The 21,711-nt window shown below is 34.2% G+C and overlaps 3 protein-coding genes across 5 annotated transcripts; 2 read left to right on the forward strand and 1 right to left on the reverse strand.

Annotated features, from left to right (window-relative positions):
• Positions 1–12,203: 12,203 nt before the first annotated feature.
• LOC141690236 (RNA polymerase sigma factor sigA) lies at positions 12,204–17,069 on the forward strand. 3 transcript variants are annotated; one of them, XM_074494929.1, is made up of 10 exons: positions 12,205–12,348; positions 12,928–13,746; positions 14,004–14,202; positions 14,298–14,390; positions 14,861–14,989; positions 15,205–15,258; positions 15,345–15,422; positions 15,706–15,768; positions 16,149–16,261; positions 16,685–17,069. In XM_074494929.1, the coding sequence occupies exons 2-10, from the start codon at positions 13,064–13,066 to the stop codon at positions 16,791–16,793; spliced, it is 1,521 nt and encodes a 506-aa protein (XP_074351030.1). In that variant the 5' UTR covers positions 12,205–12,348; positions 12,928–13,063; the 3' UTR covers positions 16,794–17,069. The 3 variants fall into 3 exon arrangements, with proteins under 3 accessions (XP_074351032.1, XP_074351030.1, XP_074351031.1); XM_074494930.1 differs by having other exon boundaries at positions 12,225–12,348; positions 12,931–13,746; XM_074494931.1 differs by lacking the exon at positions 14,861–14,989 and having other exon boundaries at positions 12,204–12,348.
• Positions 17,070–17,691: 622 nt separating this feature from the next.
• On the forward strand, positions 17,692–18,204 carry LOC141691919 (cytochrome P450 89A9-like). The gene has a single exon (XM_074496668.1). The coding sequence runs from the start codon at positions 17,692–17,694 to the stop codon at positions 18,202–18,204; it is 513 nt and encodes a 170-aa protein (XP_074352769.1).
• A 1,351-nt stretch (positions 18,205–19,555) lies between these two features.
• LOC141693550 (cytochrome P450 89A2-like) lies at positions 19,556–21,373 on the reverse strand. Its single transcript, XM_074498691.1, has one exon. The coding sequence runs from the start codon at positions 21,337–21,339 to the stop codon at positions 19,780–19,782; it is 1,560 nt and encodes a 519-aa protein (XP_074354792.1). The 5' UTR covers positions 21,340–21,373; the 3' UTR covers positions 19,556–19,779.
• Positions 21,374–21,711: the final 338 nt, after the last annotated feature.

The following is a 21,711-nucleotide window of genomic DNA, read 5'->3' on the forward strand; positions in this document are numbered from 1 at the left end:
CTTGAATTCTATCACAACCAAATTAAAAGGTATGAATTCTAGTATTTCTGATAATATAGTGAGATTTTTAAAAAATGATCTAATATATTTTTTTTAATTTTGTAGTTATTATTTTTGATTTAAATAAAAATAATTAGTAGATAAATTTTTAAAAATCTCACTATATCATCTAAAATACTGGGAAGTCATAACTTTTCATTTGGTAGTAATAGGATTCAAGAAAAATGTATATAATTCCATAAAAATAATTTTTAATTCTCAATCACCTCTTTTGAGGTATCCGTTTGATATTTATAATGATTTTAGTGATTTAAATGATACCCCCTTAACTTTGATGATGAAACTGATATATGACCTTCAATTGAGTGACCACTTTTATATTTATCCCGGAGGAAAAATGGTATTACTTAAAACAGCGGCCCGATCTATCCCAAATTTTTGGATGAGTTTACTCTTAATTCCAAGTGAGACTTGTGTCAATATTCAGAGGCAAATGAATGCATTTTGGTGAGAAAATGGTAGGAAAGGGGATACGTTGGCTGTCATGGGAGAGACTGTGTGAAGGGAAACTAAACGGGGGTTTGGGATTCAGAGACTTACAGAAGTTTAACATCGTTATGTTAGCAAAGCAAGGGTGTCGTAGGGTTGGCGTTTACTCACTGAAGATAACCCACTGGTTGCGAAGATCATGAAGGCGAGATATTTTCCAAATTCAACTTTTTTGGATGCCAAATTAGGATCAAACCTGAGTTACATGTGGCGAAGCATTCTACAATCTCATGAGAGTATAAAACAAGGTAGTAGAAGACGGATAGGAGATGGGGGAAGTACTGATATTTGGAAGGTTCCCTGGTTACCCTGTGTGCATAATGGTTACCTTACAACTGTTATGTATCCGGAACTCGAAAATGTACAAGTCACAAATTTGATGACTCCTAGTAAGGTTGGTTGGGATACCGATTTATTGCAATACTTGTTTAATAATAAAGATACTGAGTTGATTAAAACTATTCCAATATCTAAGAACGTGCAGCAAGATACATGGTTTTGGATCTTGGAGCAGTCTGGGTTGTTTACTGTGAAAAGCTGCTATCATAAGCTCGTTGGTGAACAACATTGGCCACAAGCATCTTTTTGGCATAAGCTTTGGTCGTTAGAACTCCTTGGGAAAGTCACTAATTTTATTTGGAGAGTATGTCGAAATGTAATACCAACTGATATTGCTTTGGCAAGTAAAAGAGTTCAAATCTCTACGAAATGCCCTTGGTGCATGGTTAAAGACGAAGATATAGCCCATGTGTTGTTCGGATGTTCATTTGCACATGGTGTATGGCTCAAGGTAGGAATGCAGGAGATGAATAATGTAGACTGTCAAGGATCAGCTTGGGAGATTCTATTCAATTTGGTCAACTCATGTACCAGGGACAAGCTTGTATGGATAGTGATGATCTGTTGGAGCTTGTGGAATAGAAGGTATCTATGTGTATGGGATAAAATTGTGGGTTCTGAGACTGGTGTTCAGCTAGCTGCAACGAATATGCTGCATGATTGGGAACAAGCTCAAATGGTAAACAAAATAGCCAGACCGGTGAGCACTGGAAGTACTAGATACTTGAGTCCACCACCTCAAGGGTGGGTGAAAGTAAACATTGATGCAACTGCTTTTCAAGCTACTGAATCAGTGGGTCTGAGCAGTGTGATTCGGAATGCAAATGGAAAGTTCATACGAGCAAGGATCAAGCATCTCTTTGTGAACTTGCACCCCAGGGAAGCAGAGGCGGTAAGTTTGAAAGAAGCGTTATCATGGGTGAAGGATTTGGGGTTTAGAAACTGTGTGTTTGAGACGGATGCAAAGACACTCGCAGATTCGTGTAAGGGGTCTCAAGGAAGATCATTGTTTCATACAATTGTCTTAGACTATAGGGAGTATGTGCTGGTGAATTTTATTCATACGTCTGCGAATGTGGTAGCCCATGCTTTAGTTCCGGCTGTACATTCCATGTCTGGAGTGGGACTCTGTCGCTCCGGATTTTATCTATGATGTACTGTGTTTTGATTCGGTTTAATGGAATTAAGTACGGTTTATTAAAAAAAAAACTCGGAGAGACAGAAATAAGATATTAGACGTTAAATAAATAAATAACAATTCTTCTTTAACATAGTTGAAATTGAATCATAATAATTATACAGATTTTCTAGTGTGTGAGCACACGTTAAAACAAAATTTGATTGGTTTATTCTCGTTAATAATACTGGACCTACTGCATGCAAAAAATCTTAATCAATTATATTGAGTCAAATTATAAAAAATGTATGAAATTTTAGTGGTTAGAGTGGGTAGAGTGTGCCCATGGCGCATACTAGATAAATCATTAATTATATTGGGAGCTGATATGTGCACAACCTAAATCTATAGGTGCACAACCTTTATTGATATTAAGATCACAATACCTTTATTTATATCTTTAATTCAAGGCTACTTCTCTATTCAATCAGAATAAATAGGTTCTAATTTTATTAAATGGGTGTGTACCTATACAATAGGATGTGCACATATTAGATTACATTATATTTAGGATTATATCAATATTATATACATAAAATGATAAAATTATTTATATATAAATTTTAAACGAGTTCAAGTTCAAGACTTCCAGTAGAGTTTGTTACATACTAGTTTAAGGGTGTGTGTTTGTTATTGTTGTCGCAAACAACAACAACAGCTGAAAATTATTTAAAAATTTGTTTAGTAAAATACAAAAACTACTTTTCTGAAAAGTATTCTAGAAAAAAATATTTTCCAGTTTCTGCGAGAAAAAATTACTTTACCGCATATGCTAATTTCATGTTCAAACCTTATCAAAATTATTATTATTATTTTTATTTTTTATATCAAAATATATACATATATAAAATTAGGGAAATTAGCAAAAATACTACTTTTCTAAATTTGTTTACAATTTTACGATTTTTTCAAAAAATTACAAAAATACGGGTTGCAATCAAAAGTAACCACAATGCAACTTCCACTACGCCATAAGTGGGCTACTGTAATGCAAGTGTTACGGGCAGTGTTACATTAGGTAAAAAAAATTATCCTATTGTAACACCTCTCCGTTAGTGTTACAAAAGATATAAAACTAGTGTTGCACAGAAATGTCGGTGTTGCACAACATGTAACACCAACACCTGGTGTTACATTAGTTGTTATCTTAATTTTTAAAAATATTGAAGTGAAAATATTATCACAAGTTAATATTAAAATTATATTCTGATTTATTGGTGGATGAAAAATATAATATATGATATCCTAAAAATTAATACAAATAAATTGTACATAAATACATAAGTTGCTTAACTTGTTTTTTATTTAATAAATAATATTTTAAGAATTAAAATTAAAACTAAAACTAAAAAAAATTAAAAAATGATACACGGTGTACTAGGTAAATTATTGGGCGGCATCTTTCCCCCCAAATGAATTATTGGACAAAACTTACATTTTAGAAAAATACACTTCGCCTCACTTCTCTTTCACGACGTTCTCTCTCTCAAACCTCGCCTCTCTCGAATCTCACCGACCACCGAACTCTACTGTATCAACAATCTCATCTTATGTTTAAGCCTATATTAATTAATGGGTTGACGCTTGTTTTTAAAATTAGGGCTTTGATTTTGAGTTCAGAACAGGGGTTTGTTCAATTTTGAGTTCAATTGAGGTTTTATTTACTTGAAATTCAACTAATCAGTTTCTATTTTTGTTTGCAGGGCTTCCTTAGATCTTTGATTTCAGTTATTTTAGCTCTCTTTCTTTATTTCTAATAATTAGATTATTTAGTTATTTGTTTTCATTTTGTACAGTCTAACAAATTATCATTTTTGCAGCTTGTGGCCATGTTTCCTGTTTCTGGTATGTTCATAGGTGCATGAATGATGTTAAGGAATCTCATTGTGTAAGCATCCATATCAATTTTGGAACTGGAGAAATCGGTTGAAAATTGTAAGTTTTGTTTTTAATATTAACAACTAACTGTGCTAAGTATGCTATGCTAAATATATGAAACTCAAGTATGGTGTATATACTTTATCAAGTTTAGTCGTGCATAGTGTTTTTGCTATCTTTATGATTGTTTTTGCATGTGTAATAATCAGCCTGTAATACTACATTTACATATCATGTTTAACTGTTTGTAAATGTCCTGAATTACTAACATTTTTGTAACTAAAATACAGAGAATTGAGATGCGTCTGTTTTACATTCCATGTTCCTTTGTATAGGTTAGGTCACACACACTGTAGAAGGGGGTTGAATACAGTGTTTATCACAATCAAATCGAATATAAGAACTCAAGTAACAGAAAACAGATTTTATTCAACACAATAAACTCTGTTACAATATGGAACTGTCATCTCTCAGTGATGAACAAATTATCGCGAGAGCTGCTAGAGTTACAAAGAATAATAACTTCGATAATCGTAACACTTATAGTGTAAACTCTATGTCTGTGTTTATATACTACACAGTTACAAGATAATCTTCTAATTGATATGGAATATAATTTTGCTTCCTAAAATATATCAACTAGTTATCTTTTCTTCCAAGTATTATATTCTTCATAGAATTCCTTCTTCATGCACAATTCTTTCTATCTTAGTCTCGATCTTCTTTCTTTTCAATCAGCCGCCTGCCTTATCTGAAAGTCATCTTAAGTCCTGATATTATCTCCTGATAAATATCTTCTGAACCTTAAGTTCTGATAACTTAAGTTCTGATATCTTAAGTTATATTTTCAGTATAAGTGCTGATTTCCAGTTAAGTATTGATTTGTCCTGTAAGGTAAGATCTGAAAACTAAACACAAATCATATTACACATGACATTATCAAATATATCTAACAGTATATTATATATAGGAACTTGAAAATAACTATTTGATGATGTCTTTAAGGTCAATTTATGCACTTTGACCTAGGATAGGAACATTGACCTAGGATAGGAACTCTGTGCCGGAATGCTTACGGTTTTTGATATTAGATGTTTGACTTTTATTATTTGACAGGTAAAGAAGACTTTACGGAGCAGAATCAGCAGTTCTACAAGGCACTTTGGGCCTTCATCTCAACTACGCACAGCAAGTTCAACCTGCTACAGTTCAGTGAACAGTTTTCATGGAGCAGTCTCGTTATGCATTCAGTCACTAGTCAGCTGATCCCCCAAGTGATCCTAGTGATCAACGAGTGCAAAAGTCAGGTCCTCTGTTGCATCTGTCTCCATGTAAATGTTTTTTTGCCTGTGGTTAGGTGATTAAATGACCTCTTGTCATGAGAACACCACTATTTTTTACTCATTTCGTCATTGTTTTCGGTACAGTTAACAATTTACCCATGGGATACCCCGTTCTACAACAACATGTAGTTCCTCCTACAGGTCAGCCTCATATTGACTCTATGGGAATGTCTACCTCTCATATGGTTAATGGGGTACCCGCACCTGGAAACTTCCATCCGATGCAGATGAATTCTGGTAACGAGTGAGTGTCTTTTTTCCATCATTTTCTTTGGTTCTCTAGTTTTCTCTTCAGTTTTACTAAAGGAATATTGATGCATTTATACTTGAATATCATATCAACCTCATATGACTAATAATATTTTAGGTAGTTTATATGAAACCACATATATCAATTAACCTGGTGTAATATATAATTCTTGGATATTGAAGTGTGTAAGATATTTATGTCAGTCTTAAAACACAAATGAAATAATAATTTACTCTAGTCATAAGAGTTCAGTTTCTTAGCAAAAACCTCTTGAAACTTACCTTTATGTAATCTACACCTTCTCTATAGACATTAGAAACAGACTAACATGAAGTTCTAAAGACACATATGCGGGATTCCTAAGTAGATAGAGTACTATCCTGATACTACTATTTATTTTAGCTTTATCCCAAGGCTCCTTCTAAAGAAATTCGTGAAGTTATTGTTACTGGAAAATTATTAGTTAGTATTTTTGTGTTACTGTAATCTTGAAAAGTTATTAATTATTGCTTTCGTTTTATGACTATCTTTGAATATATTCAATTTGCTGAATTCAGAAGTTAATAATACTAAAGATGTTACCTTTAACTTCACAAATGAATGAATATGCCTTTCATACGCAACCTCCACATATTTTTATGTTTAACGTATTTAAGGACACACCAAAAGTAAAATTATGATACAAAAGTTTGAAAAAGAATTTTCTTGTGAACTCTCCAAGCTCCTGGTCTGGTCAATGCTTTTTGTGATTCTGAATATTCATTGATATACCTTGGTTAATTAGATTTTTAGGTTTTCTTGATATTATATTACTCCAGTCTTGGTAGTATGTTTATGGTCCAATGGTTGGAGTCTTGTAGGAGGTAAATCCCACTATGGAGCATGAAGACACAACGGGTATGGATGTGCTGGACCCTCGTTGTCATTGCTTACCTTGGTGTTTAGGTTACCAAGTTGCAGGTGAACTATCCTTGTGTGTGCAGTAACTTAATGTTCATTGTGAAACCAATACCAAGGTCTGATCCTTACTTAATTTTTCTTGCCTCTTTATTCAAGTGTGTTGTGTACATTTTCCTTACTCTATTCAGTAAATATTCTACAATTCTGAATATTACTGTATTTATTCAATTTCTTGCATCCGTTTGAATGTTTCATGTTTTTTTATATGTTCTGATCATAATCTTAATTTACCTCATAATTTTTTTTTAAAATTATCTTCCCACTTGTATATCATATTACGTTGGCTTCATCTGTCAACATCTTTACAGGATAATGTCTTTTTCACTGTGGTTGCTTCTATTCAATATCGTGCTTTGACAGAGAAAGCATTCGATGCCTACTATAAGCTTTCAAACACTAAATCACAGATCCAAGCTTATGTGTTTGACGGTATGATGTTTATGTTACCATAAATATCAGTTTTTGCTCGAGGGAAACTGATTTTTTTATTGTGTGAAGTTAGTCGAATTCATACATTGTTTATATAAGAACTCAAAGCCCTGGAAATATTTAACACGGATTTTCTGTATAGTACAAAAATCTTGTATTGAGCCACGTGCTACTATGTTATTATTTGACATTTTTTTGTTGTTAATTTATTATCGCTGAAACTACGGAATATAGTTGTTTGCTCTAAAATTCTAAGGTGAACATTGTAGTAATAAAGATTGCTGAGAGATAAGAACATAAGATGAACTCATGAACTTGAACTAGATTCTTAACAGAGCGTTATGTATTAAAATCATCAACAAAAGAACCCTTTTACCTTATTATGTATTATTAGTTTTCAAATCTATGAGAGCAGTAACAACCATTCACTAAATCAACTAAGGTTGATTCTCACATAGTCAACCGTAAGCCCGTCAGTGGAGGCTATGGTGTTTTAAATTTAAAAGTGACTGATTCCTCATGTCATATCCAACATTAACTTCCAACTATGCCATTTTAATACCAAGTCAACTTCTATTGATTCTTATGAAATTTGGTGTGACTTGTATACAGGAGCAATGAATGGTAAATGAGGGAGAACAAGTATCTCTCTGCCTGGTTATTTTGTATCCAGATCAGGAAAGTGTGGAAGGACAAAAAGTGATTCTCTCCCTGTGTATAATTTCATATCCAATAATAGTCGAAGAGTAGTTTTTTCCTAGATGTTATGTTATAGTACCTTGGTTAGCGTTGAGGATGGTTTGGAGAATTTACTGTTATGTAGTTTGGTTTGCAGAGCTGAGACTTTTATGTATGCAACTTTGATGTTTTTGTTGATTATGGATTGTTCTCAAAATGGACCTTATATTTCAAAAAATTTATAATAACTGTTACATTTACTTGTTCTGGTGTAATATTTGTCTACATATAATGTTACATTACATATGTTACTAGTGTTACAATAGATAAAAAGACTATTACAATACATATATTCCAGTGTTGTCTAACTAAAAACTGGTGTTACAATAGATAAAATCTACTGTTACAATAGGCAATGTGGGACCCACATGTGGGGTCCACGTGGCACCAGTGGTCCCACTTATGCAATCTTGATCAAGCTATTGTATCACTCATTTTGCGTTACATTTGGGCATATTAGTGTTATAGCAGGTGTCTATTGTAACGTTTTCCTCTCTGTTACAATAGATCAATGAAGTGTTACATTATGGTGTCTATTTTAATGCTCGTATACGTAACGCCCCCTGGTGTTACAATAGACCTATTGTAATGCTTTTGTGGCCTATTGTAACACCATTTAGGCATTACAATATCCCACTTATGGCGTAGTGTTCGTTGCCGAAAAAGTACTGGAATTCTTTTTGGTTGCAATTGGGGTTGTATCGGGTTTCATTTGAGGTTGCATCTGGTTCAGCGGATTGCAAAATCGTATTTTTACAAAAAAAATTGAAAAATCATTATTTACAAATTAAAATTAAAAAAAAAACTTATTTTTGCAAAAAAAAAATTCAATTTTTTTTAGAAATCTTAAAAAATTATCAAATAGTCATCCGAGTTTTACAACATTTTTTTCAACGACATTTTTTGTAACATAACAATTTTTAACAGGAATCCCAGACAGGGCTTAAATCCGGTGCAAAACACGTGTTGATTTACAATAAACTTTACATGTATTCGGGTCTTTTATTCATTTTTATATTTGTTAATATTTCATTTTTGTTATTGTTTACTTGTTTTAAAATTATTTAATTGTATACAATATTTTTTAAACATATATTTATATAATTGATATTTTTATTTTCCCTTCTGTTCCGTTGATATGTAAAAAGTTATGTTCTTTAATATTCTTATGTCATCCATGGTGTTCACATGTTAGGTAGTCTTGAAATTATGAATTTAACCAAATTTTTAATCTATTTTTTGGATTTATTTAATTTTTGGTTCTTATATCTTATTTTATCTACATCATGTGTTTATATATTTTTATATTTACTTACACATTATAAGAAATTGTTATGTTATAATTGAATATTTTTTGTTAAACAATTTTCTACTTTTATTAGAATGAAATAAAAGTAGGGTATATAAATATTTTTTTTTCAATTACCTAATTTTTATTCGCACGAGTATAAGGTTATTATAATTTAATTTATAAAGCCTTTTTTCCCAGTTACACGTAGAATATACCTAAAATTAGTATTATGAAAATACAATTGTTGTAGTCTTGACGATCAAACCATATTATCCTCTTTACACCAAATATATATAGCACATAATATTATTTGACTCGGCTGGTCACACCCCCACACATTTAAATCTATGTTGAGTTTAGATCATATAAGAGGTGGAGCTCAGTGTAGTCTGAGCCGGTTCCGAGCTCAGTGTAGTCTGAGCCGGTTCCGAGGACAAACTCTTTATACTAATAAATTGGGGTACTGAAAAAAATACAATTTTAAGAATACATTTTTATTATATATATATATATATTTTTAAATATAGACATAAAATAAATTTTGGGGGACAATTTTAATTTTAAAAAGACCATTTAAAAAATAAGATGTTTTTCACACTTAGTTGAATCGACAATAAATGTTATTAATATCTTATTTCTTATCATGTACATCCTTGATTTCCGAAAATAATCATTATCCTTGTTTTTTGCAAGGTTTAGGACAACCCGTATAATCGACTCTTTAATGAATTATTCTTCTAATATTTTGGATCCATTACTTCAAATTGATGGGTACTTATTCCATCAGACTCATTTGCAAACCCCATGAATTGAACGATACAAATATGATCGGTGTGTGTGATGTGTTACATATTGAATGCAGTTGTTACATACTGGACCGTCTTTTAATAATTTTATATGTGTTTAATAAGGAAAATAGAGTTTGGTTATTTTCTTAGGGCATCTACAACAGTAATCTAAAAATCCAAATTTGGGGGCACATTACCCCAAATTCTCCTCTTCCAAATGGTGATCAGTGAATTGTACTGATCCAAATTTGAATCATCACTTTTCACTGGTCCAAATTTACTTTAATATAAAAATAATGATTTTACTATTTTTGTAATTTTAATTTATTAGATTTAAAATTGATTTGTGATTAATCAATGAATGTTAATGATATTTTAGATGTTAATTAATGAAATTGATATATTTTTAGTTAATTTAGTCTATGATTTTAATATTTTTTAAGTGTAGTAAAAGAAATTATTTTTTATTTAATTAATTTATTAGATATAATATAAATAGTTATTCAAGTTTAAATATGAAATTTAAGAATAAAGAGTTTAATATGACATTTGTGTATTATACTATGTAAAAGATAATTTGGATGAGTTCATCAATAATTTGAATTAGAGTTTGGATCAATTGGTGATCCAAATTTAGATTTTTGGATCAAAACTGTTGGAGATAGCCTTACCACCGACAATAATTGTCATTCTCATCTCATGCTTTTTCTAAACTATCAATTCCTGTCTCTTTGCACATTCACCCATGGTTAAAAAATTGAATCATACTCATATATTCATTGTAATGTACCAATTTCTTTGATTTTCTTCCTAGTAGTTACCCATTATTTTCACCTCATTCAATTATCATTTCGTGACATATCATTAATTTTTTACAAACATACGAATCATAGGGAAATGACATTAAATTCTTTTCTTTATTTTCATTTACGAAACCTTGTAGAATACGTTTTGAAGTACTCGGGATTCTTGATTTATTATCCTTTTACGATTTTTGTCATTTTTTGAGAGATGTTGATTTGTTTAATGCCCGCTGAAGCCATTTTGGAAAACGAGATCGTTTTAGTACATGTCCAAGTTCATTTTTCAATTTTCAAAGCAATTATCTTCTTTCCCTTAATAGTTACGTACATGTATTTGAGAAATGTTAAATGCATTTGAAATTAGGCAGTAAGTCTTATCTGAATAATGACATAGGTTCAGGTTTGTCTCGACCTAATTTTTTAAATTATGTCATCAAATTTTATTTTTTTAGACAAAGTTTTTACACTTTTTTATATATTTTGCACATACACACACAAGTCGGGAGTTTTTCAGTTTTTTCATTTTTATGAATGGGGGAAACTTGCGTACATTTTATCCACCTTGCGAAAGCGGGATATACGGAATATGTTAGGTTTTTTTTGTTCGGGATTAGAGATGCACAAAAAACCTAGTCCAGAAAATCTGGCCCGACCCGATCAAAGCCCGACCAGGTCAAAACCCGGCATGGTCCCAGCCCGGGCTTAGGGCCTTAACATGCCCTATATTTTTAGGCAAAGCCTGACCCGGTTAAAAGGCCGGGCTTCGGTACGACCCGGTCTTTGGTCTAGCTCGATTAAAAATCCGAAAAAGCTCGGTTAAAATCTGATTATTCTAATATATTGTCTTATATATTTATGAATTTACATTTACTATAAATATAAATAATAATTTAAACACATATATATTTATATATTCGTGATTAATAATATTGTTTATATACTTTATTGCAGGATTAATGAAAAAAGATATAGTAAGTACACTATATATATTTGATAAAGATGCACAGAAAGCATTGATAAAATATATTATTCTATAAACATATTTATTTTTTGCCAAACTTGAATGTTTTCAACGAAATAATATTTTCATAAAATATTTAATACAAATTAATACATTTTTACAATGATCTAGTTGCTAACATATGTAATTTTCAGAATCTTTAATAAAACTTGATCTGATTTAAATTAAAAAAAAAAGTCTGGTCCGATCCGATTCAGCCTAGAAAAAAGCTCGATGAAGCTCGTTTTGAGGGTCCGGTCAAAATTAAAGTCCGAAAAATCGAGAGCGGTCAAAACCCGGCCCCAATAGACATTATGTCCATCTGTATTCAGGATAGGGAGGATGATAGACAAAGGAAGAGTGTAAAAGGAGGGAGGATGTGGGGCTCTTTTTTGGTAACTTGGGTGTGTGCGCACCACAGGAAGCGGGCTCCAGGTATCGCCTCCAACCAATCCCATCTGTCCACCGGATTTCCATACCCACAACAAATTACATCCCCCAACTTTTTTTTACCACTGCTTGAATTAAAAATTTAAAAATTAGAAAAAGAAAAGAAATGCATATATGATATAACTACGGTCTACGTATACGGGGGAGTTGTTACAACCAAATCGCATAAGTTGTTCCAACTAAAATATCTATATTTTATTCCTAATAATCTCTCTGTTTCTTTTTTAATATTTTTGTGTACACTTTGAAACACTCAGTCACATACCCATCATTTTTTCCCATTCACTCACTTTGTTATCATCACCACCTCTCTCTCTCTCTCTCTTTCTGTTTTACGAACGAGCTTTTGCCAGGTACTTCTTACACAACCAAGTACTGTTTACACTTTTACTTCTGCAGAGTTTGGACTATAAACATGCATATGCAAGTGTTTTATTAATTGTTTATTCTTGTTGAAGCTAGTTCCCGATCCTTGCTATAATCTTATAACTTTTGTTGTTTTATTGTGTTTCTGTTCCAAGTTTATTTATGGTATGAATTCATAATGTTTATACTGTGTTCTTGATTTGATCATGTTACATAACACATATACATGACCATGCCATGATGCCAGCTTATAGAAATATGATAATCTTGTTCATTATTTTGCTAATATTACATAACAGCAACCTCGAATTTAGGTAGTTTGCATGCAGATTGATTTGTTTTAGTTTTGTCAAAAAAAAAGAGAGGAAAAAAATAGATAAATTAGAGCTCCACTCATTATTCTCCATGGATATGATACTTTTGAAATAATGGAACTTTATTTTTATTTGAGTGTGACATTGTTAATGTTTAGTGATCCGGTGTCTGATAATTTAGTCCATGCTTCACTTATCAACTCCTTAAAAATGTTTTGATAATAATTCGCTATGGCCTTGTTTTACATCCAGAAGCTATAGGAAGTGATCAAACCGAAACTTTAAAAGGTCAGATTATCGCTGATTAGGAAATTGGGGCATGGCGTTTGTCCCATACTTTACCGGCCACTGGTGAAGTTATTAAGTAGAAGGAAATTCAATAAATAGAATGGCCGCCACTGCAGTTATTGGACTTAGTGCAGGAAAGAGACTCTTGAGTTCTTCTGTTTATTACTCTGACTATGGGGAGAAGTTCTGCAGTAGCAGTGATATTGGATTCACACATCATCAAGTTACTTCTTCCAAAAATGTGATTAGTTCAAAGAAATCCAATTATAGTTCTAATTTTCTGTCAAATCGAGACACCAAATCTATTAAAGCTATAAAAGAACATGTGGATACTGCTTCAATCCCTTCAAATTTAGAGCCATGGTTTCAGAGTTCCAAGAATTTGGAGGTGGAAATGTCTGATTTTGACTGTTCAGTAGATGCACTCCTCTTGCTACAGAAATCTATGTTGGAAAAGCAATGGAACCTTTCACCCGAGGAGACTCTGAGGAATCCTTCAACTAGAGAAAGAAGCCGCAAGAAAATACAGGTCACAGGTTCGGGGATATCTGCTCGACGTCGTAGAATTGATACTAGGAGGAGAGCTCTGAACCAAAGAAGTCCGCAGATCGAACTTAGTACAAGGAAGCAGCAAGTTTCTGTTATCAGTCCAAAGTTGCTACAAAATCATATGAGGGGCTATGTAAAGGGTGTCTTAAGTGAAGAATTACTCAGCCACACGGAAGTTGTACATTTATCCAAAAAAATAAGAACTGGTCTTCATATAGAAGATAGAAAATCAAGGTACTTAACTGTTTGTTCTAATCTTTCTTTCTGTTTGTTCTAGTATTTCTTTCTATCCACGGGCATAAGAGAAGTAATCAATAGCAGTTCAAGTACCCTTTACATCCATCAAAACTACGATATTAACTGCATAGTGGATTTGACTCGTTCTCTAACAATTGTTCTCTGCATACTGATAAAAAACCACTGAAATAGATATATAATGATGGTATGATATGTTAGAAGTTGTTCAGTCCTCATTTATGTGGTAATCTCAGGCTGGAGGAAAGATTAGGACGCGAGCCTTCAGAGGAGGAACTTTCAGCTTCGTTGAATATTTCCCGTGCTGAGTTACAGACTACGCTTATAGAGTGTTCTTTGGCAAGAGAAAAACTCGCAATGAGCAACGTTCGTCTAGTAATGTCTATTGCACAAAGATATGAGAACAAGGGTGCTGAAATGGCTGATCTTGTACAGGTAATTTCCTATTCCCACACTAAAGTAAGATGCTATTACTTGCACTGCCTGATTTATGGATCCTTCCTGCTGAATTATAATATCTCATTGTGTAGGGAGGCCTCATTGGATTACTTCGTGGGATTGAGAAATTTGATTCTTCAAAAGGGTTTAAAATTTCAACCTATGTTTATTGGTGGATACGGCAGGTGAGCTAGACATTCACTTACAGATTAAAAACTATTGCACATGGATATCTGGTAGATGACAATTTGCAGGAACTAGATATATATGTTATATATGTTTCGACGTTAGTTATTTTGTTTAGATATTATGGAACTCAACCTTGTCTCCACTGAGACTAGAAGGCGCGATATAGAAGTGTAGGTCTTGGCTGCCAACATTTTTCTTGGATGTTAAAGAAGCAAATGTATAATAGAGTCTATTATCATGTTAGGTCCTAAATGGTTAAAAATATGATCTGGCTGGCCTATGATTTACTGGACTTGTATTCTGTAATTGACTGATTGTTATGATTTATACTTTAAATGAGAAAGAAAACTGTTTGTTCTAGGAGAGATGACTAGATGGGGGGATCTTTTTTAGTCAATATCTTATATTCATGACTTCATATGTGCTTTTGGAACTTACAAGGATGATCCATTGTTCTATGTGCCAGGGTGTGTCAAGAGCATTAGTTGAGAACTCAAGAACCCTAAGATTGCCGACCTATTTGCATGAAAGACTTGGTTTAATCCGGAATGCTAAGACCAAATTGGATGAGAGAGGAATAACTCCATCAGTAGCTGTAAGTCTAAATAACTATTTTACACTTAAACTCATCGATTTGTCATACTCTAGGTTGATCTGATTTTAATTAGGGTCACTCTGTCCCTAAATTATACAACTTACTGTCTAATCAAGATCTTGAGTTCTTAGCACAACTTTATTATATTTGTCTCACTATTTCATCTTTGTACAGCATATTTTTTTTATAACATGTGTTCCGTTTGAACGTTTCAGAACATTGCAAAATGTCTTAACATGTCCCAGAAGAAAGTTAGGAATGCCACTGAGGTACTAATAATTGGAGATCTCCAACGTTTTTGTACTCTGAGCAGTTAATGGCATCATATTTAAAATTAATATATCTTTACTTGCAGGCGGTGAACAGAGTCTACTCTCTTGATAGGGAAGCATTTCCTTCCTTAAATGGTCTTCCAGGGGATACACTTCATAGTGTAAGTCTTAAACTCCTAGATCAATTATAATTGTATTGATAACATATCTCCTAAGAGAAACCTAAAAAAACACATATTTCAAAATGCAAAAAGTGGGTGAACTCAAAACTACCTTGAAGCTAAGGATTGTCGGTTTTATTTTTTATATTTCATGTCAAGCTTATCTATTCTCTCAAAGTTGGTTCACTCTCTGTGTGTGTAAAGGAGACATATATGTATGTTGTTTATATAATATTATAATTGAATTTCTTGTTCAATACACTTTTGATTTTTTTCTCTGCAGTACATTGCAGATAATCGTCTGGAGAACATCCCATGGCATGGAGTAGACGAGTGGGCACTGAAGGTAGTAAGAAAATTACAACATAATCATTTAATTTTAAAAAAAAAATTATATACAAATGTATATAATTATTTTGATTGGTTCTGTGTCCAAAACCATAATATTAAAATTAATATATATTCCCTGGCTGGACTATTAAGTATAGGCCATAGAGGATTGCGACAACATTCATTTGCTTTCAGTTTTGATATGATTGCATCGATCAGATTTACTCTTTAATAGAACAAAATTCTAATATGATCAGACCCATTTTATATATTTTTGAACAATGTGTCAGTATAAACTAGATTCTATTGCTTATTTATTCTTTCAGCTACTCTAATTTTTTTTAATGCAAATTGCCCAATTTCTTTAATTTTAAATGTGATTAAACCATTTTGCAGGATGAAGTAAACAAGCTCATGAGCACCACACTAAGGGAGAGGGAGAGAGATATCATCCGCCTTTATTATGGTTTGGACAACGAGACCCTTACTTGGGAGGATATAAGCAAAAGGTGCGCAGAAATTCTTTTGTATTTTTGTTTCCTAAAAATATATTATTAATAACTTGAATCACAGCCTTGAATGAAGGAGTTTAAGAACAGAATAGTTAACATGTTTTTCAGTTTTTGGTGACAAATGAAGATGTTAGACAATTTAAAGTTACCCCCTTGATATCTCATGCTAAATCATTAGGCAATATAAATTGGAAATATAAGAGAAGTGTATAGTTTGAGAATTTAGATAGAGTGCTGCACTACTATATGCGTATTCTCTCTTTGAAAGTGTTGGCTCTGCGTTGTTATTTAAAGATCACTTCTCTTTTATACTATGCATTCACTCTCGGGATATGCAAAATATGATGTTCTTTCCCAAGTAATGTGTTTCTCGAGTGCATTAATATTTATCACACTGATGTACATTCTCATGATCTTCAGGATTGGTTTATCCAGAGAAAGAGTTAGACAAGTAGGACTTGTCGCACTAGAGAAACTAAAGCATGCTGCGAGGAGGAAAAAACTAGAGGCCATGCTGGTAAAACAATGATTTGATATGCTTTTTGTAAACAGTAAAACATACTTGTATATACATAGAAGGTGAAGATGAATCTCTGATATCTTTTTTTCTGTGAAAGAATTAGTACATAAACTCTATACAACAACAAGTCCCATCCCCGGAATATTTGTGAGATGACCACATACATGTTAGTAGCTTGTAACATGTAGCCAAAGTTTTATGAATCATTCAAACTGGTATATTTTGTATTCAACTAACATTGAAATAAGCAAATAGAAGTAAGGCACCAATTGAATTACTTGCTCATTCTGTGTAGCTATTACTAAGTGCTATCTGGTAGTCCACACATCGTTATTCAGTTTTAAAGCTTGTGTTAGGTGGATAACAGTTGAACTTCACCACTCATTATAAATGTAAAGGATTAGGTTTAGTAGTTATATTTTATTTTCATTCAAACCGTGTTAGCTTGATAATATACCAACCTATATGATCTAACATTGCAGTGTACAAGAAAATGAAAACATGGTTCATTATCACTGTCTTACTCTGCATATCAAATCCACATTAAGAGTTTGTTGGCTCAAAGATGCACCACAAATGGTTAATCATCTATGATCTGTCCACGGCTATAAATAACATGGAGAGGGTGACCAAGATAGCATAACATTGCAGTGTAACAAAAATAAAATGGAGACGTGGTTTATAGCCCTTCTCTTGCTCTGTGTAGCAGCCCTGATCAAATCCATCCTTGCAAATTCCAAAACCGAGAAACTAGAAACTCCCACCAGGACCAACTGCAGTTCCGATCTTTGGTAGCTTCATATGGCTACGTAAATCATTCTTCCAACTCGAACCTGTTCTACACAATCTCTTGCTTAAGTATGGTCCTATAGTCACCCTCAAATTCGGCTCTCGCCCTGTCATTGTCATGGCAGACCACTCATTTGCTTACCGTGCACTTGTTCAAGCCGGTGCAATTTTTTCTGATAGACCTCAAGAACTCTCAAAAGGCCATGTATTCAACAGCAATCACCATGACATCAGCACATCCCCCTATGGCCCGAACTGGCGTCTCTTTCGACGCAATATGGCTGCGACCATCCACCCTGTCCGTCTTAATGCATTTTCTAGTGGCCGTCAAAGGGTGATTGGAATTTTTGTACGGCAACTGTTATTAGAGTCTAAGTCTGGAGGTATAGAAGTCGCTGACCTTTTTCGTCATGCTGTGTTTAAGTTATTATTTCTCATGTGCTTCGGAGAAACTATAGAAGACGGAATAGTTAGAGAGGTAGAGCAAGTCCAGAGAAAAGTGTTGATGAGTGTGTTGAAACACAATGTTGTTAATATTTGGCCTAAACTAGGGAGGATAATATTTTGGAGGCAACGGAAGGAGCTCATTCGGATTCGTGAGGAACAAGATAGTGTGTTGATTCCAAGATAGTAAGGAGATAAAGATGATGGCTTTCGGGGCAGGGCGTAGAATGTGCCCTGCGTATGCAATGGCATTGCTACATTTGGAGTATTTGGCCTGGTGGGAATAATGATGTTGATGTTTCAGAAATGCAAGGATTTTTTGTTGGAATGAAAAATCCGTTTCTTGTTTGCATTTCTCCTAGAGCAAAACCGTCGCCCACAGGGAATAAGGATGCATAACGAGGAGTTTTAATTTATTTATTTTTTTTAAAAAAGCCAGCCTCCGATGTATAACCCCCTCTTCACCAGTTATCGTTCAGCTATGTAATCTTTCTTAGTTGCAGGCATTCTCCTTGCATATTATGTACTCGCACCGTTCTATATATTCATATAGAACGGTGGTAGTTAAGTTTGGTGAATTTTTTTAGTAATTATTGTTAGGCATTACCAAAAATCTTGTGAATAGCCCCACCCCAGACATATAAATGTGTAACCAACGATGTAAGCAATCTGAAGCCTGTAGTATATAAATAAATAAGCCTAGCTGCTCTGCATAATAAAACATCAACTGAAGTTATAAACAGAACAGAGATAAAGAAAGAAAGAAACTCAAGTACATCAGAGAAAAGAAACACAAGATGTAGCCTAGCTCCTTGTAATTGAAAAAACAAAAGCCAAAACCTACACTATGGTGACATGGTCTATAATCATTTTCTTACTCTGCATTACAGTCCTTTTCAAATTCATCCTCCAAACTTCGAAAACCAAGAAACTCCCGCCCGTACCAACCACAATTTCGATCATTGCTAACTTAATAAGGCTACGCACATCATTTTTCTAACTCGAAACTATCGTTCACAACCTCATGCTCGAGTACGGACCAATAATCACCCTCAAAATTCGAGAGTTAAAGGAAGTCCAGAGAAAAGCGTTTGACATATATTGTTCTAAATACTTGGCCTAAGATGGGGAGGATTTTACTCCGGAACCAAAACAGGGAGGTCATACGGATTAGCGAGGAACAAGATAGTGTGCTGATACCGATCATTAAAACTAGACTTGCTAAAGTGATGAACCGGAAAGTAGAAGAAGATGATGATCATGTTGTGGCTTATGTCGATAGTCTGGTTAATTTAGAGTTGCCCGAGGAAGGGCATAGGAAATTGAGTGATGAGGAGATGGTTAGTTTGTGTGGGGAGTTTCTTAATGTAGGAACTGAGACACCTTCAACTACTTTGCAATGAATTATGGCTAATTTACTCAAGTATCCTCAAGTTGAAGAAAGGCTTTATCAAGAAATTGTTTCTGTTCAGCAGAAGGGTTAACGGATAATGTGGTGGAGGAGGAGGAGCTGCAGCAAATGCCATACCTAAAAGCAGTTGTGTTGGAAAGTTTGTCCAAGAGCTTTCTCAATTTCATAACATCAAAAAAAAATTATTCTCAGTTTGTCCTTCCACTTACAGTCTAATAATTACATCATTTCATTATCAAATTTATTTGAATAACATCCTTTATTTGATTATTCTTACTTGCATCATACTACTGCACTCCAAATCACATCTGCAACTGTATAGTTTTAGGACAAATGTGTTATTTCGCCATCTTAATGCCCCGTATATGTGTTATGTTTTACTCTGCCAGAAATGCTAACAAGCAATGGGTATTTCATGCGGATGGTAAATTCTTGCTTTTCGGACAGATCAACATCATGATTCCCACCAGCAGCCTTCCATTCAAAATTTAAAACCAAGTTAGCCACAAAATACTCCAAGTGAAGCAATGCCAATGTATAAGCAGGACATATCCTCCTCCCTGCACCAAAAGGCATCATCTTTATCCCCCTATTCCCTGTTATATCAAACCCCTCTTCTCCTCCATTCCCGCTCAAGAATCTCTCTGCCCTAAACTCCATCGGATCTTTCCACACCTCACCATCCCTTCCCATCTCCGCCACCATAAAATTCACTATAGCATTCTTCGGTATCAAATGACCATCCAGCTCCACCTCCTCAGTCACCGAATGTGGCAACACAAAGTGACCAGGTGGATGGCGCCTCAAACCTTCCAACACAACTGCTTTTAAGTAAGACATTTGCTGCAGCTCTTCCTCCTCCACCACCTTCTCCTCTAACTCCTCCCCCTCTCCAACAACCGACACAATTTCTTGATATAGCTTATCCTGAACTCGAGGATACTTGACTAGATTAGCCATAATCCATTGCAAAGCAGTTGAAGTTGTATCAGTCCCTGCATTAAGCAACTCCCCACACAAACTAACCATCTCTTCATCACTCAATTTTCTATTCCCTTCCTCCGGCAACTTCAAATCAACCAAAGTATCCACATAAGCCATCACATCATCATCTTTTACATCTCGCTTCATCACTTTTTCAAGTCTAGTTTTTATAATTGGAATTAACACATTATTCTGATCCTCACGAATCGCGATTAGCTCCTTCCATTTATTTTTAAAAACAATCCTCCCTACTTTAGGCCAAATATTAAGATAACTAAACCTAAACACACTCCTCGCCACATTTCTCTGTACTTTCTCTATCTCTCTAATTTTTCCATCCTCGAATTTTTCTCCAAAACACATGAAAACCAACAAAGAAAACATGGCATACTGTAGATGATCAAGAACGTCTACACCATCCCACCCGGACTCTGATAATAGTCGCTGGATTAGAACTCCGAGCACCCATTTACGCCCACCAGAAAACGCTTTAAGACGTAGAGGATGCATGATGGTCTCCACCATGTTACGACGAAAGAGGCGCCATTTGGGACCGTAGGAAGCTGAGCTTATGGTGAGCTGGTTACTGATGATAATATCTTCAATGGGAAGTGGTTTAGGTCGGCCAGAAAAAATTGCACCAGCTTGAACAAGTGCACGGTGAGCAGCGGAGTGGTCTGCAATGAAGATGGCGGGCTGTGAGGTAACTCTAAGGGTGATTATCGGGCCATACTTGAGCTTCAGATCGTGGAGAATGGCTTCGATTTCTATGTATGATTTACGCAGCCATATGAAACTGCCAATGATTGGGATTATACTCGGTCCAGGCGGGAGTTTCTTCGTATTTGATGATTGAATCAAGGAAAAGACTGATTTGATAATCGCTGAAATGCAGAGTGAGACAATGATAATGAACCATGTCTCCATCTTTAACTAACTTGTTACAGCTCTGCAATGTAATGCTTGATTATATAACAAAGATTGTTATTCTATATGTCTCGCAGTGCATTTTCGTGTAGGATCAACTTTCTTAGTGGTTAGCCATCCAAAATTGAAGTTTTCGATTATTTGCAAACAAACATAGAAATAACATGCCAAGGTTCTAGAGTAAAAGTACGTAGACGGAAGGGATTTTCCTTTCCAGAACACACTATTATCTTCAAAGTATATCAACTTAGCACATCATTTCTACGTACCCTGCAACTTCTGGACATCATTTCTGTTTTTATAAAGAGATGGGGAGTGCAACTACGAGGGCCGGGGCAAACAAATGGGGGGCCATGTGCGGTTGCTCACCTC

The sequence above is a fragment of the Apium graveolens genome, chromosome 10, assembly GCF_009905375.1.
Source record: "Apium graveolens cultivar Ventura chromosome 10, ASM990537v1, whole genome shotgun sequence".
Lineage (NCBI taxonomy): Eukaryota > Viridiplantae > Streptophyta > Magnoliopsida > Apiales > Apiaceae > Apium > Apium graveolens.